The sequence below is a fragment of the Oratosquilla oratoria genome, unplaced genomic scaffold, assembly GCF_046742065.1.
Source record: "Oratosquilla oratoria isolate Oo_2021 unplaced genomic scaffold, ASM4674206v1 SCAFFOLD69, whole genome shotgun sequence".
In the NCBI taxonomy this organism is placed as follows: Eukaryota; Metazoa; Arthropoda; class Malacostraca; order Stomatopoda; family Squillidae; genus Oratosquilla; species Oratosquilla oratoria.
Genome location: NW_027467733.1, coordinates 752,501 through 766,120, shown reverse-complemented (window position 1 = coordinate 766,120; position 13,620 = coordinate 752,501). Strand labels below are relative to the sequence as shown.

The 13,620-nt window shown below is 41.1% G+C and overlaps 1 protein-coding gene across 1 annotated transcript in view; it reads right to left on the bottom strand.

The window, feature by feature from the left end:
- Positions 1–2,334: 2,334 nt before the first annotated feature.
- Positions 2,335–13,620, bottom strand: part of LOC143023906 (uncharacterized) — a 72,956-nt gene continuing 61,670 nt past the window's right edge. Inside the window, exons 2-3 of the mRNA XM_076182573.1 lie at positions 7,820–8,078; positions 2,335–6,069 (exon numbers count right to left, since the gene is read on the bottom strand). Coding sequence (XP_076038688.1) covers positions 5,359–6,069; positions 7,820–8,074 — 966 coding nt within the window. The 5' untranslated portion in view covers positions 8,075–8,078 and the 3' untranslated portion in view covers positions 2,335–5,358. The remainder of the gene's footprint in view (positions 6,070–7,819; positions 8,079–13,620) is intronic.

Below are 13,620 nucleotides of genomic sequence, written 5' to 3'. Positions count from 1 at the left end.
CAAACAAAAAGCAGTATGTACATCTTCAAAATAAGAGATGGGCTTGGTTTCTGTGCCTGACTGATGTGAATGAATTAGTGTTGTTCACATGGCTACAAGTATTCCAGCCACCTGCCATGATGGTCTTAACTAAACTTATTTATTTTAACCTTGACAAAAGTCTACATTAAGTATTCCACCTTTCACTATGGTGACTTACCCTCAGCTAAATACAATCATAAAGTGTGAACTCATCTAACGAAAGTGGTCAAAAGGGTTATGGACATGGTACAGAACTCCGTCCACTTTAGTTGCACAAACAGGTTTGCTAAAACCAGTCTCATTCCCCAGTCTGTCTTCTGCAAAATGATTTGCACAGACCGTGAGAAATGGTGAACATTTACATTTGTCTTAATTAACTGTAGTAGTAGTTGTAGTTGTTATCTAGCTGTTTTGGCACTTTGATCATTGTTAATGAACAGCTTCTTATATCTCCATTTCTTTCTACCTGAGAATTCATGTCCCCCATTTCCTTAAGTTATTTGTAAATGGTTTGACTTGTTGTAGAATGTTTTGAAATCATCTTTGTTACTTAAAGCTGTCTACATGTGCTATTAAGCATGTTTCCAACATGTTTGTACATATATTTAGAGCAGAATCAAACAGATCTATGCAAATATGTATAAGAATTGTTATGAGCTTGTTGGTAATAGAGATGAGGAAATGAATATTCAGGTACCATCAAAATGTCTGCATCAAGAATGATTATATAATTACCTTCAAGATCTGGACATTAGTTATTTTGTAAACATGTTGTAGACACTTACCTAATAGTATGTGTGGCCAAAATCAAAGATGACAAGCATCTCCACTGGTAATATAAAAGTAACAAACAAAATATGTTGTTTTCTTTAGTCATTAACAAATAGTCATAGATTTTTTCTTTTGAAGACTATGAAGGAAGACACAAATAACATCTAAGTTCCTTCATTTCTGTGACACAATACCTTGGGTGGCTCAGGGATAAACCTCTTGCTTCACAAACAAGTGACTCAAGTTCAAATCCCCTGGGTAGGCTTGTTTGAGGCTTTGTACAAATAACACAAACAGAAACCCAGTCCAGCACCTTCCTACTACACACACTCTTTCCTTACACTAAAAACTTCTGTGTATTTGCCCAAACATATATGTATGTATAAGTTTGTGTCTATTCACATTATCCTATAATCCTCATATACACAACTGGTATAATAATATTGATTTTTGTCTTGAGTTTCACTAACCAAAAGCCCATAATCTCACAAAGTTTGTATTGTATTCATGTGGACTGTCTCTATGTCACCAGCAAGTAGTAGAAAAAGGGGAACAGTTGAAACTGATGGAGATATCTCCAGATAGATATGAGGGAGCAGACAAATTTTGAAAATGGGCAGCAGGGAGATGATTCTCTCTGCTGTCCATACCCACCATTGGTCCCACAGTTGGTATAATCTAGAGATTTAATCTCAATGGCTTACATACATATTGTATTATATATACTGTATTGAAGAGAAGTGTGTGCATAAGGATACAAATCAAAGACAAAGCTTTCAAGTTGGCATGGCACAATGCTTCCTGACTGAGCAAGTTAGTATCACTACTTGTGGCAGAGGTCAAGGTGACAGCAGTTCGATCCCTGCCACCAGTGAGTTGGACCAAGGGCATGGTTCATTAAATTCCTCACTACAAAGGGGCACCATCTTAGTCTCCTGATAGGGGGAGTTTGCTATGTTAAACCAAATCACCATCATCATGACACAATGTGAGGCAACAACAGTGCCTCAGGGTTATTCATCAAAACTTGGAGTTTAAAACTCATCTTTAAATGTCAGGGTTATACCTTTCAGATGTCTTCAATTATTTAGCACAAAAGCAAGAACACTGTTCTTTACAATTTAATTTAACATTTTCTGTTCATACATGTTGTAATGCATCTCCACTGTGGAGAGATATGGTAGAGAAATTTACAGAACTTCAATCTCGCTGCCAAACTTAAAAGATGGCATACCCATTCTTTTTGACTCATCCTAACTACATGTCTATCTATCTATCCATTTACTAAGGGCTTCATCATCCCCATTATAAGGGAGAAAGCCAAGTCAAAGGCACACACTGATTCCACTCCCATCCACCTCCCTTGTTTCCTTTCATCTTAGCTCCTCATGGAGCCCACTGCCAGGGCCAGAAGCAATGCAGCAAGACATAGGTAACTGTTAACTCCAAGTAACCTTTACAACTATGAACCCAGCTTGATTCAGTCATCCCACCTCAATTCCATCTGCAGCGGGAGGATAATAAAACCTGCAAGTCATAGTATGCAACTTTATTCTGTGAAGCTGAATGAAGGGATCAACTTAAAGGAAAAATAGACTCTGCCACAGTGAAAACCCCCTAACAGAATGAAATTGCCTGGTCTCACTCACAAAAATAAGTCCTTAAAAGTATGTATGTCACCATATGAAAGAGGTTAAGCAATTAGCTTTTCATGTTTTGGTGACTTTTTTAATGTTTGTGTTCTGGCTAATGCTGGACAATTTAAATATATCCACTAAATGATTTCATTGAATTCAAGAGAGACCTTGCACATAGGACATAGTAAGTTTATAGCCATTTCATGGATTCTGTCCAGTTACTCCAAGAGACACCTGGGGCAATGGACAATATTCTGGCTGACTTCAAAGGATTTTTATTCACATGGGTCCCAGTACTAAAATGGACAACAGATATACACTAATGTATCAAATGATTCAAGGTAACATATCTGGCTTGGTCTAATTCAGAAGAAATGAGGTTCTAGGACTGCATGGAGACTGCAGAGAACGTGCACATTTACAAGATAGTTGAGAGTATTAGCTATCATGCCTTCTGATTTAATTTCTGGGTTTCCCTCTTCCAAAGAGGCATCTGCAATCAACTGAAATGCCACAGTGCCAGTTAGGAGGCCACCAGGCATTAAAGGATCATTACCCTCTTTTATCAGGATGATAGTACATTGCTTTGGCTAATGGCAGATGATTTTTTCAGCCAAGAGACAGACTTGAAACAAAAGTGGGCCTTAACAGAGAAACCATGTTTCCATCTAAACCTGCCCTTCAGCTAAATAAAATCATCTGAACTAAAAAAAAGTCTGTTAAGTATGTCACTCTTCTGAAGGGGTTAATGTTCAAAAGACAACCATACATTATCACCCCCTTGCCATACTTTACAGATCCAGGAATACACCTGACCATTTCATTCAACTTTAACCTCTTCCATATGATGATGCCTACATAGGCATCCTGAGGTGTGAATGAGTATACGAGGATGGCTGTGTTGGTGTCTTGATTATATTTATTTTGTAGTTGTAGCTGAGTGACCCCCGAATTCTGTGGACTGGTTTGATCATGTTTTTTGTGTTTATTATTACTCAGAGTGAAAGAGAATGAGTAATACAGCAGTGACATGATATTAATGTGAGTAGTGTGATGCATCGTACATTAGGCATACAATGCTGCGCACGAGAATTTGACTCGTATTGAAGAGGTTAAGGGCAGGTGGGGCGGGGAGAAATAGGAATCCAGTCTTAAAAGGTCTCCATCAATTCTGCCCCCATTAAGACTGGAGTTCCCCTTTCTATAAATACAAGATAATCATTTGGGTACACTCAAAAATAAATCAATACTGAGGCTGTATGCACCAGTTTCCTAGTTTCATAGGGGTCATGAGTCTTTTCCAAGATAAAGCCACAGCAAGGAAATGATTGCTTGTATGCATCAATAATTCAAACCATGTCTGAATTTTGTGCTAAATGATATACTATATATCTTTAACAACTGTTGTAGTACATATATAGGCTCTGAGCCAGCAGAGCCATAAAACATTGAATTAACCTAATGTGCACAACTATGTATGGTAACCATTCATCACATATCCCATGCAGATGCACACAAATGTGTATACACAAATTCATTCAAGTTTGTGAGTGTGTATTTTGTGAATGGTATTTACCTAACTGTGAATGAGGTGCTGAAATGGGAAGGGTGGATGTGTGCTTTGATTTGGCCACCCCCCTTATAAGGGGAAAAAGGCCTTTGATGCGTGTGTGCGTGTGTGTGTGTAGGCCTATATATGAATACACACACATAGTTGTAAATGCCCACACATTCTAAAGAAGTTATTTCATAATGTATAATACTGTAACATCAATGGAATGGGAAATGTAAATTTATAATAAGCCTCAACACTTGGCAAGTTACACTAGGTTACATGACTAAACTCAATTATCATAATATATGTATATGCACATACACACACATGCACACTTATAAATACACAAGAAAGCCCATTCATGGCTACCCACCAGTAGGAATTAGTGCTAAAGTTTAGGAACAAATCTGCTTATGATAAACATATACATGTATTATGGTTGATTATTTAAGAAACAAATAGCCTCAAAAATAGCTTATTCTCAGTCATGACAGGCTCATTTATCTAAAGATAATGTGACATTACTTCTGGTCCATGTGAGTCACATAAACAAAGTTGACTCAGTAACAAATAAAAAACACAAACCCACTTCTAAAGTTCTTGATATCCACTGCTTTTTCTCTCTTCAGCACTTAATTGGAGTTGAGTTCCTCCACAGGGTACCTGACACCACTGAATCAAAACACTTGTCATTCTTCAGCCAAGCTTCTAAAATTTGAGGGTGATTTTCAGAAGGGGAAGCAGATCAAATTTAAATTAGATTTTCACTCATGTCTGCCCAAAGTATCTAAATATGAATGATGCATTTATGGAAATGTACCTTTCATAATCTTAAAAACATTAACCTTCTCTATAGTTTTATGAAATTTGGAAAATATATATCCTCTTTCAACTGCTTGTTATATCCTTCCCATTAGTGAAGTAATATTAAATTGGGAATTAATCTCACATTTTGAACATCAGATCTGGATGGTATCATGTACAAGTTTCCCATCAGACAGTGTCATCCTTCACTGTCAAACAATGTCTTCTAATTCTTACTCACAGATGCCAGTCTAACATGCACTTGTTTACAACTAAACAAACTACAAGTAACCAATTAGCTTTGTGGGCTGGCATTTGGTCCCAGGACTGGGACAGGGATCTCAACTAAGAGATTTATGGATTTAGCTTCTGGTTGTTGCCAGCTTTCTAGATGATGAATAAGGCCTACAGAGAGGACCTGAAGGTGACTAATTAATCACCAATTTAAACAAAAGAAATTATTAAGCATTTGAAAATACCATCCCTAATGATTTGAAACCTTCTGTTGGGATGTCACAAAGGATTTTTGAATATTGAGTCTTCTTTCTTCAGTCATCAGCCCCTAAATGATCATCCCAAGCGAGGTGGGATCCTGGGTCTTCCAAGGGCTTGGCTAATTTTCTCAAGTGAGTTGAGCAAAAAGAGATGGGTGGGGAGGCCATTGAAGTAGTATGGGCCCTTTAGCCATGTGATTGGACTGTCAGTTGGCTTGTTCTCTGAAGGAGGCCTGGCTGAAGTGGAAAATCCTTCAGCAGAATTGTCAGGCTCTTGGACAGAGCCCCAAGAGAAATCATCTTCTCCTGAAATGGGACTTTCTGTGGATATTGATTCATCTATAGGCTCTTCAATAGAATCTGAGATAGATTCAGAGAGCAGCGTGGATACTTCCATATCTACAGGAGGTTGAGTCTCAGCATGAGTAGGACCTGGTCTCAATGTGACTGTCTCACTGGGCTTAGGTTTCTTTGAAACAGTCACGGCCTCTGAGGGTTTCACTACTGAAGAAGATATAGCGTTACTTGATGATGAGGATGATAACTGTGAGGTTCCCAATTGATCCTTCAATTGGTAGATCCCCACAGGCTTGCCGTTCGTGAGGAAATTGACATTGGGCCTTAGGAAGTTGAAGTTGGTGGCTGGGGGGCTGATGTAGCCCAGACTGGGGACATAGACATAGGGGCTGGGAGGAAGGCGGATGTAGAAAATGGGCGAATTAGTCACGTGATGTTTTGGTGGCGCCCTCTGTGGTGCCTTTGTAGTCGCTGTCATCTCCTGCTGGTCCTGAAAAAGAACAGTGAAGAACTATCAGAGGACAAGACAAGTGAAGAGAATCATTTGTGCAATGTGCTTTTATTTGCCTGTTCAAGGCTGTAACCTCTCTTGAAAAGGAATGATGCATGCAGAAGCAGAAGGAGAGAAGGGAGAAGGTATGGAAGAAGACACTCCAAGGTTCACATAGGGATCTCCAGTGGGCAAAAAGAAAAAAGTTGTTGACAGGGAGATGCTTTGAAACCAAGACCCTTTCTGTGTGTGCACAGACACACAGCATCATGTCTATCTTCCTGTTTCACTGTTTGGTGCAAACACTGTTGTGCCTATCCTCCTATTTGTCTACTTGCTTTATTGTATCCCTCTTCCTGTCTGCCTGGTTACTCAACACAGGCCCATGGTACTATTTCTACCTATCATATGCTTGACACACACACAGAGGTGTGCTGCGGTGTGGCGAAAGGGCCGCGAATGCGACTTGTGCCTCGAATTCGACTTCGGGAGGGCGGGAAGAGTGGTCCCAGGTTCATGGACTCGACCGCCGTCGGGATACAAGTTGTCTTTCTTCCTGTCTGGCTGTTTGATGCATACAGAGTATGCACATATCCGCTTGTCACACTACTTGATATATACATTGTTTGTTTCTTCCTATATGCCTGACTGTTTGATTGTTAAATGCAGAGATATGTGCTAAACCTCTTACCTGACAGGCTGCTTGATACAGACATGTGTCCCTATCCTATCTGACTGTTTGATGTAGATACAGTCTTCACTTATCTTTCTGTTCGTATGTCTGGTGGTGAGCCTAAGAACCCCTTTAAGGAGACTTCCAAGTCTTGCAGATCCACAGCATCCAGCCTACACTAACTTCAGAATAACCAACCATTGGTGTAATCAAATGTCACTAACTCCCTTTCTCTGTCAAGATTTTGTTCCACAAGAAGACAGGCAATTTTATGCAGCCGAGAGGTCAGACTCAGACATATAGGGGGTACTTCCCTCATTTCACTGAGAACTTTGCCCCGGGGCGGTACTCAGGCATATAAGGGGTCTGGGTGTACCTATTCAAGAAGACTTGAATTAACAAAAAAAAAAATTGTCTAAAGGTTGAGCCATGTTTCCTAACATTGAATTACAATGGAAAGGTATGCTGAAGGGGGACCTTTTGGTCCATGATAAGGTAGGATATGAAACAAGTCTGTTGGGTGGGTGATAAAAGAGTTAGTTAGCTGCTTCAAGTCTTGGCTATTTCCTAACACTATCCAGTGTATCACCCACCAAGCTGGGCCTAACTTGATCCATCATAAAAAATCTGTTCAATTTGATTCAACCTATAAGCATACTTGCATTTCATATCAACTTTGTTTTTCATGTTGTAAATGCACTAATACTTATCCAGTGATGAATATATACAATTCAAGTAAGTGGATGTATGTGTGAGTGTGAAGATATATATATATGAATATATATATATATATATATATATATATATATATATATATATATATATATATACACATACATATACACACATACATATACACACACAGAAAATGACCGTGCCAAGAAGATAACCTAACCCTTTGACTAAGTGGCACCATGTATATATTTTTCTATTGAGTGTCAGACGATTCTATTACGAAAGATGAAACCTTCTTCAGTCCTGTGATCAGGATGAAGTCAGTCCAAAATAAATAAATACAAATAAAGAGATAAAGGAGAGTGCCACGTGACCGAGGCGTGAGTGCCTGACACCGCATACCTTCCTCTTGTAGTCTCCTGAAGCCAACGCCGCTGCCGCCGCCGCCGCCGCCTGCTTGACGGCGTTCGAAGTGTGCTGTGGTGTGAGGAAAGGGCCGCGAATGCGACTTGTGCCTCGAACTCGACTTCGGGAGGGCGGAAAGAGGGGTCCCAGGTTCATGGACTCGACCGCCGTCGGGAGGAGGAAGAGCACCTGGACAGCGAGTGCGAAGAGGAGCACCAGGTGGGCGGGCTCGCGGTCGCCAAAGGAGGACATCTTGCTGCAAGAGAAGGTCCAAGTAAGTCACAAACTGAAGATATACTCATGACGAATAACGTCAGTTGCAGGAACAATGACAACGATGTCCAGGATATAACACTTCACCCCATAGTAAATAACACATTATGAAAGACTGCATTGTACACAATTATGCACGTCAACAACACAGTTTATACACTATAAAGGAATTGTGGGAAAACCCAATTCCAGCCGTGGCGTTCCTCAAGGAGGCGTGACTGCTCGGCCAGACAGTCTACGGAACGATAACAACAACAACGACAAAAATAATGAAAATTATAATGATGATAATAATAATAACAATAATAATAATGATAATAATAATAATAATAATGATAATGATAATTATGATAATAAGTTAATTGATAAGTATACATGCATGAGGATTTACAAAGACTCAAGATTATTCCTTATTTTTGTATTTAAAAGCCCCATTACTTTTATCGTTGCGGGCAGTAGAATTTAAAGGTGATAAGCAATTAGTAAAAACATGTATAAATAAATAAATTAATAAATAAATAAAAATTATACATAAGTGAAACAAATAAATAAACAACACATAAGCAGAATAAATAAATAAAAACTGCGTACTCTGGTCCATAGAGGTGTCACTAAAGTGCATTGAGGGCACAAAAAACATGCTGTCCAAGCCTCATACTGGCAGACAGAGGGATGACGAAGGAAGTTCTCTGCAAAGGTACTCAGCGTGGTGGACACAGGAATTCTTCTCAATCGGTGGTGAATTGGTAAATATTCATTCTAAATGTGTGTTATCACACCTCCAATTAAACGGCGGTTTCGTCCACCTCCAGAACTTTTTCTGCCTTAAAATCGCTATGGAATAACACTTTGTTTTCTCAACAAAAACAAATGGATTATTATTCACGGGCTGCATATCTTCTCCAAAAGTCGGAGGAAAATAGCCCAGTGTGATAACACATAAAGCGAATAAAAAAAAAAAATTAATAAATGAATACAATAAAATGCACCATGGTGAATTTGAAGGAAAAAATACAGGATTTAAAACGTGGATTTACTGGATACGAACCGCTGCGCTGCAGAAACGATGTTTACATTATAATGAGCAAGTTAGAGCGCCGCTACTTGCGGCGAAGGTCGAGATGACGGCAGCTCAAACCCCCCCGTCAGCGAACTGGACCAAGAACATGGTTCATTTAAATCCCACGATACAAAGTCCTCTGCAAGGGGCACCGTCCTAGTCTCCTGGTAGGGGAGTTCGCGACGTAAACCCGAATCACGTTGCAAACACCTCTTCGTTCAGAAAATGGAGGGAACAGTCGCCTTCTACTCTTCCCTCCAAATTAATTCCCATTTATGAATTGATAAACATATGAATAAATAAGTATATAAATAAATAAATAAGGCGGAGTGTGGGGACTAGGAATTCCCCTTTCTCTTTGTCATCCCGGGAAGATTCAAGGCCACATTAGACTCGGCAACCCCCTTAGAAGCGGGAGAAATACCAGTTGGCATATACATACATACATACATACTTATATATCCAAGTTCTGCAAGTGCTCTAAAGATGATACTGATCGTTGCTCCATTTTCACGGTGTTAGGTGTAATAATAAGTATAAGACGACTGTGTTTTGTGTACTAATATATATATATATATATATATATATATATATATATATATATTAACAACCACAATGCACTTTAATTCTAAGCCATCAACATCGGGAGACCCAATGGAGGCCACAACCAGAAATTGAAATGTGGTGGTACTGACGAGGACTCGAACTCAGCTTTCACATGACAAGTGCGCATTGACTTACCAACTACGCTATCAAGAGAGATAGTTTATATATTTATATATATATATATATATATATATATATATATACATACATACATATATGCATAAATACATATATGCATACATACATACATATATATATATATATATATATATATATATATATGAACTCAACATATGGTATTGCACGGATATTGAAGTTATTTATTTATTTATTTATTTATTTATTCCAATAGCGGGTATTTCCCTGTCTCCCTCGAGTCAACCAAGGGTAGACGCCCACCACCCCCCACCCCCACCCCACAATCAACTAAGCCATATATGTCCCGGAACTGTAGGTGACGTCACGGAGAGGGCCGGAGAATCTTCTGCACTTCTTATTCTTCTTCTCCAGGTGGCGGATGCCGTCACGTCTGCGCGTCAGACCGTGATTCGGACGTCACCATCCGTCACGTCACGGCCCGGGCGTGTCCGTCCGTGACGTGGTCGCGTTTCTCCTACCTGAATGTGTGTAGTGCCATACTTCCTGTCCAGTATCCCATGACCTGTTCTGTGACGTCATCTGGAATCAATGACCTATGTCTCGCTCTCTCTCAGTCTCTCTCATTGACTGAATGAAATCGCCTGCCACTGAGAGACTGAGAGAGAGGGGGAGGAGAAGGGAGAGGGGGAGGGATGGGGAATGGGGTGAGAGGAGATGAGGAGGGAAGGGGAGAGGAAAGGGTGAGAGAGGGGAGAGGGGGAGAGGGGAGAGAAGAGAAAGGAGGATCGAGGGGAGGGGGAGGGAAGGAGAGAGAGGTGAGAGTGGAACGGAAGGGGAAAGAGTAATAGGGATAGGGGAAAAGAGAAGGGAAGGGAAGAGGAAAGAGGGATAGGGGAAAGGGGAATGGAAGGGGAGGGAATGGGAAAAGGTGAGAGGGGAGAGAGAGGAGAGAGGAGAGAGAGAGAGAGAGAGAGAGAGAGAGAGAGAGAGAGAGAGAGAGAGAGAGAGAGAGAGAGAGAGAGAGGGGGGGGGGGTAGACCACGAGAAAAAGACGCAAATGTCAGGGTCACCGAACACAGCACTACCGTTCGAGGAACACAAGACCTGCGGACACAGGAGCCTCCCTCTTCCCCTCCAACCGAGTCACAACAATGAAATAATCGAGGGTTGCATGACTGTCAGCCCTGACATATATAAACACGTATTATGGAACTCAAATGTGGACGCGAGATGCGAGGCAAATGTCAAGAGCGGAAATCTGAGCAGTGCATTATGGCGACTCGTGGAAAGGAAGAAAAACCTCGCCGCACAAAATGGTGCACTTTATTAACCTCTGACGTCATGGTGACTGGATAGAAGCGGGAATACCTCAAAGGACTGAATGTGTGACCTTAACTGATACATGCATATATGCATACATACATACATACATACATACACTGATTTCAGAATTTATTCACAACCGCGGCCATTCCAACATACCAAAGAAAACTTCCCATGCAGCACCTCTCACCCTACACACACAGCCGTACCAAGCCGGATTAAACGACCATAGTGAGGTGCAGAGGCTTTATCGTCCCTCAGGGGATAGACTAGTCCTGTAGTGGGCCATTAGGGGTTAACTACACAAACTACGTATACTGTATATGTACAGGGTGTCCTTAAAGTCTGGACACATGGACGTTCCTTCAGGTGCCTCGTATCTTTACTTTTCATTGAATATTCCTTTTCCTTGAGTATACCCCAGAAAAAGAAGTCAGTCAAGGAGACCATTTCACATGAACAATGTAGTTAGTTATAAATAGTAATATTTTTTTCCTGACTTTGAGGGCACCCTGTACATTGCAAAAGGTATTCCATCCACTACTCTCATAAAGGGGTTATCACACTGCTATTTTTCCTCCAGCCTTCGATACATCGACGTTACAGCCCACCTCCGGAGCCTTTTCCGCCGTAAAACCACTATGGTAAACTATTTTTTTTTCTTAACAAGAATGAATAGAATGTCATTTGATATGCTGAAGGAAAATTACTTTTCTCCAGAATGTCAGATTCCTTCCCGAAAGCTGCGGGCTGCAAATCTGCTCCAACAGTCAAAGAAAAAATAGCCCAGTATGATAATGCCGTGGAGTAGGAGGCCGGGTCAAAGTGTACACCCACATAACACCTATTCCTCACCCCTCGCCCATCTTAGCACCTCGTGGGAGGAAAATCATCCACGCCCCCGGCACTTTTCAATTTCACTATCCACCCTCACTAGTGTCTACAAGGCGTCAGATAACAATGATAGTTACGATGTTATTTACCATGACTTCAGCAAAGCGTTCGACAAGGTGTCCTAACAGAGACTACTGAATAAAGTAAAAACCCATGGGATAGGAGGAAAAGAGTTTGAATGGATTAGAGCATTGATCAGTGACAGGAAACAGCGGTCACCATTAACGGTGTAAAATCCAAATGGGAGATTGTTATCAGTGGAGTACTCCTGGGCTCGGTTTTGGGTATCTTATTGTTCATTATGTATGTAAACGACTTGGACAATGGGATTATTAATTATGTTAGTAAGTTTGTGAACGACACTGAAATAGAACGTCAAATCAGGTCAGGAGAAGACGCCGGGATACTACAAAAAGATCTTTACAAATTGTTCACATGGTCAGTGAAATGGCAAATAGACTTCAATATATCAAAGTATACTGTGTTAAATGTAGGTTTATATAACCCAGAAAACAGATATAGCTTAGATAACACGCTTTTGGAGAAAACTGAGTGCGAGAGAGACTTGGAGTGCTAGTGATTCCTAACCTTAAATCCAAGACAGTGCATTAGCGCCAGGAATAAATCTAACAGAGCATTAAGATTCATTGTTAGGATGGTTCCAAATAAAAGTGCAGAGGTAGTTACCAAACTCTGTTTGACGTTAGTTAGACACACCCTTGACTATGCGGTACAGTTATGGTCTCCGTCCTGTAGAATGGATATCACTTAACTAGAATCAGTACAGAGGAGCATGGGCAAAATGATACACGGGCTCAGAAATTTACCTCACGAGGAGAGGCTTAGACACCTTAATTTACACTCTCTTGAAAGATGGGGATGATAAGATGATAAGTGGTAATGGACATGGAACTCTCTAGTGTAGGCCTTATGATCTCTTGCAGTCTCTTTCATTCTTATTTTCTCTATGCTTCCCTCTTCGACTCGCTCGTTCACTACTCCTGTGACGTCAATTCTCCGGCGCCGGACAGAAGCGCCGGTTATCAGCGAAAAATACAAATACCACTAACAGTACTCATACCATCCCCCCAACCACCACAGCTCATACCACCACCACAGCTCATACCACCACCACTTCAACCATAACTACCACTCCTATCACCACCATCATCACCACTGCTACTACAACCGACACTCCTACTACAGTATACCACCACAATCACTCCTACCCAGCATCGCCACCACTATCACCACAATCACTTCTACCACTATCACCACCACCATCACTATCACCACAATCACACCTACCCAGCATCGCCACCACTGTCACCACAATCACTTCTACCACTATCACCACCACCATCACTATCACCACCATCATCACTATCACCACAATCACTCCTACCACCGCCATCACGTCCAGACCAGACGGTCCATTAAATGTCTCGGAATACGAGGAGGTGGGTGCATTCCCCCGTACTGGAGCACAGGGACCGTTCCAGGGGTGAGTGTCCCCCGGTGGGCGCGTGCGGCTATGCGCCCG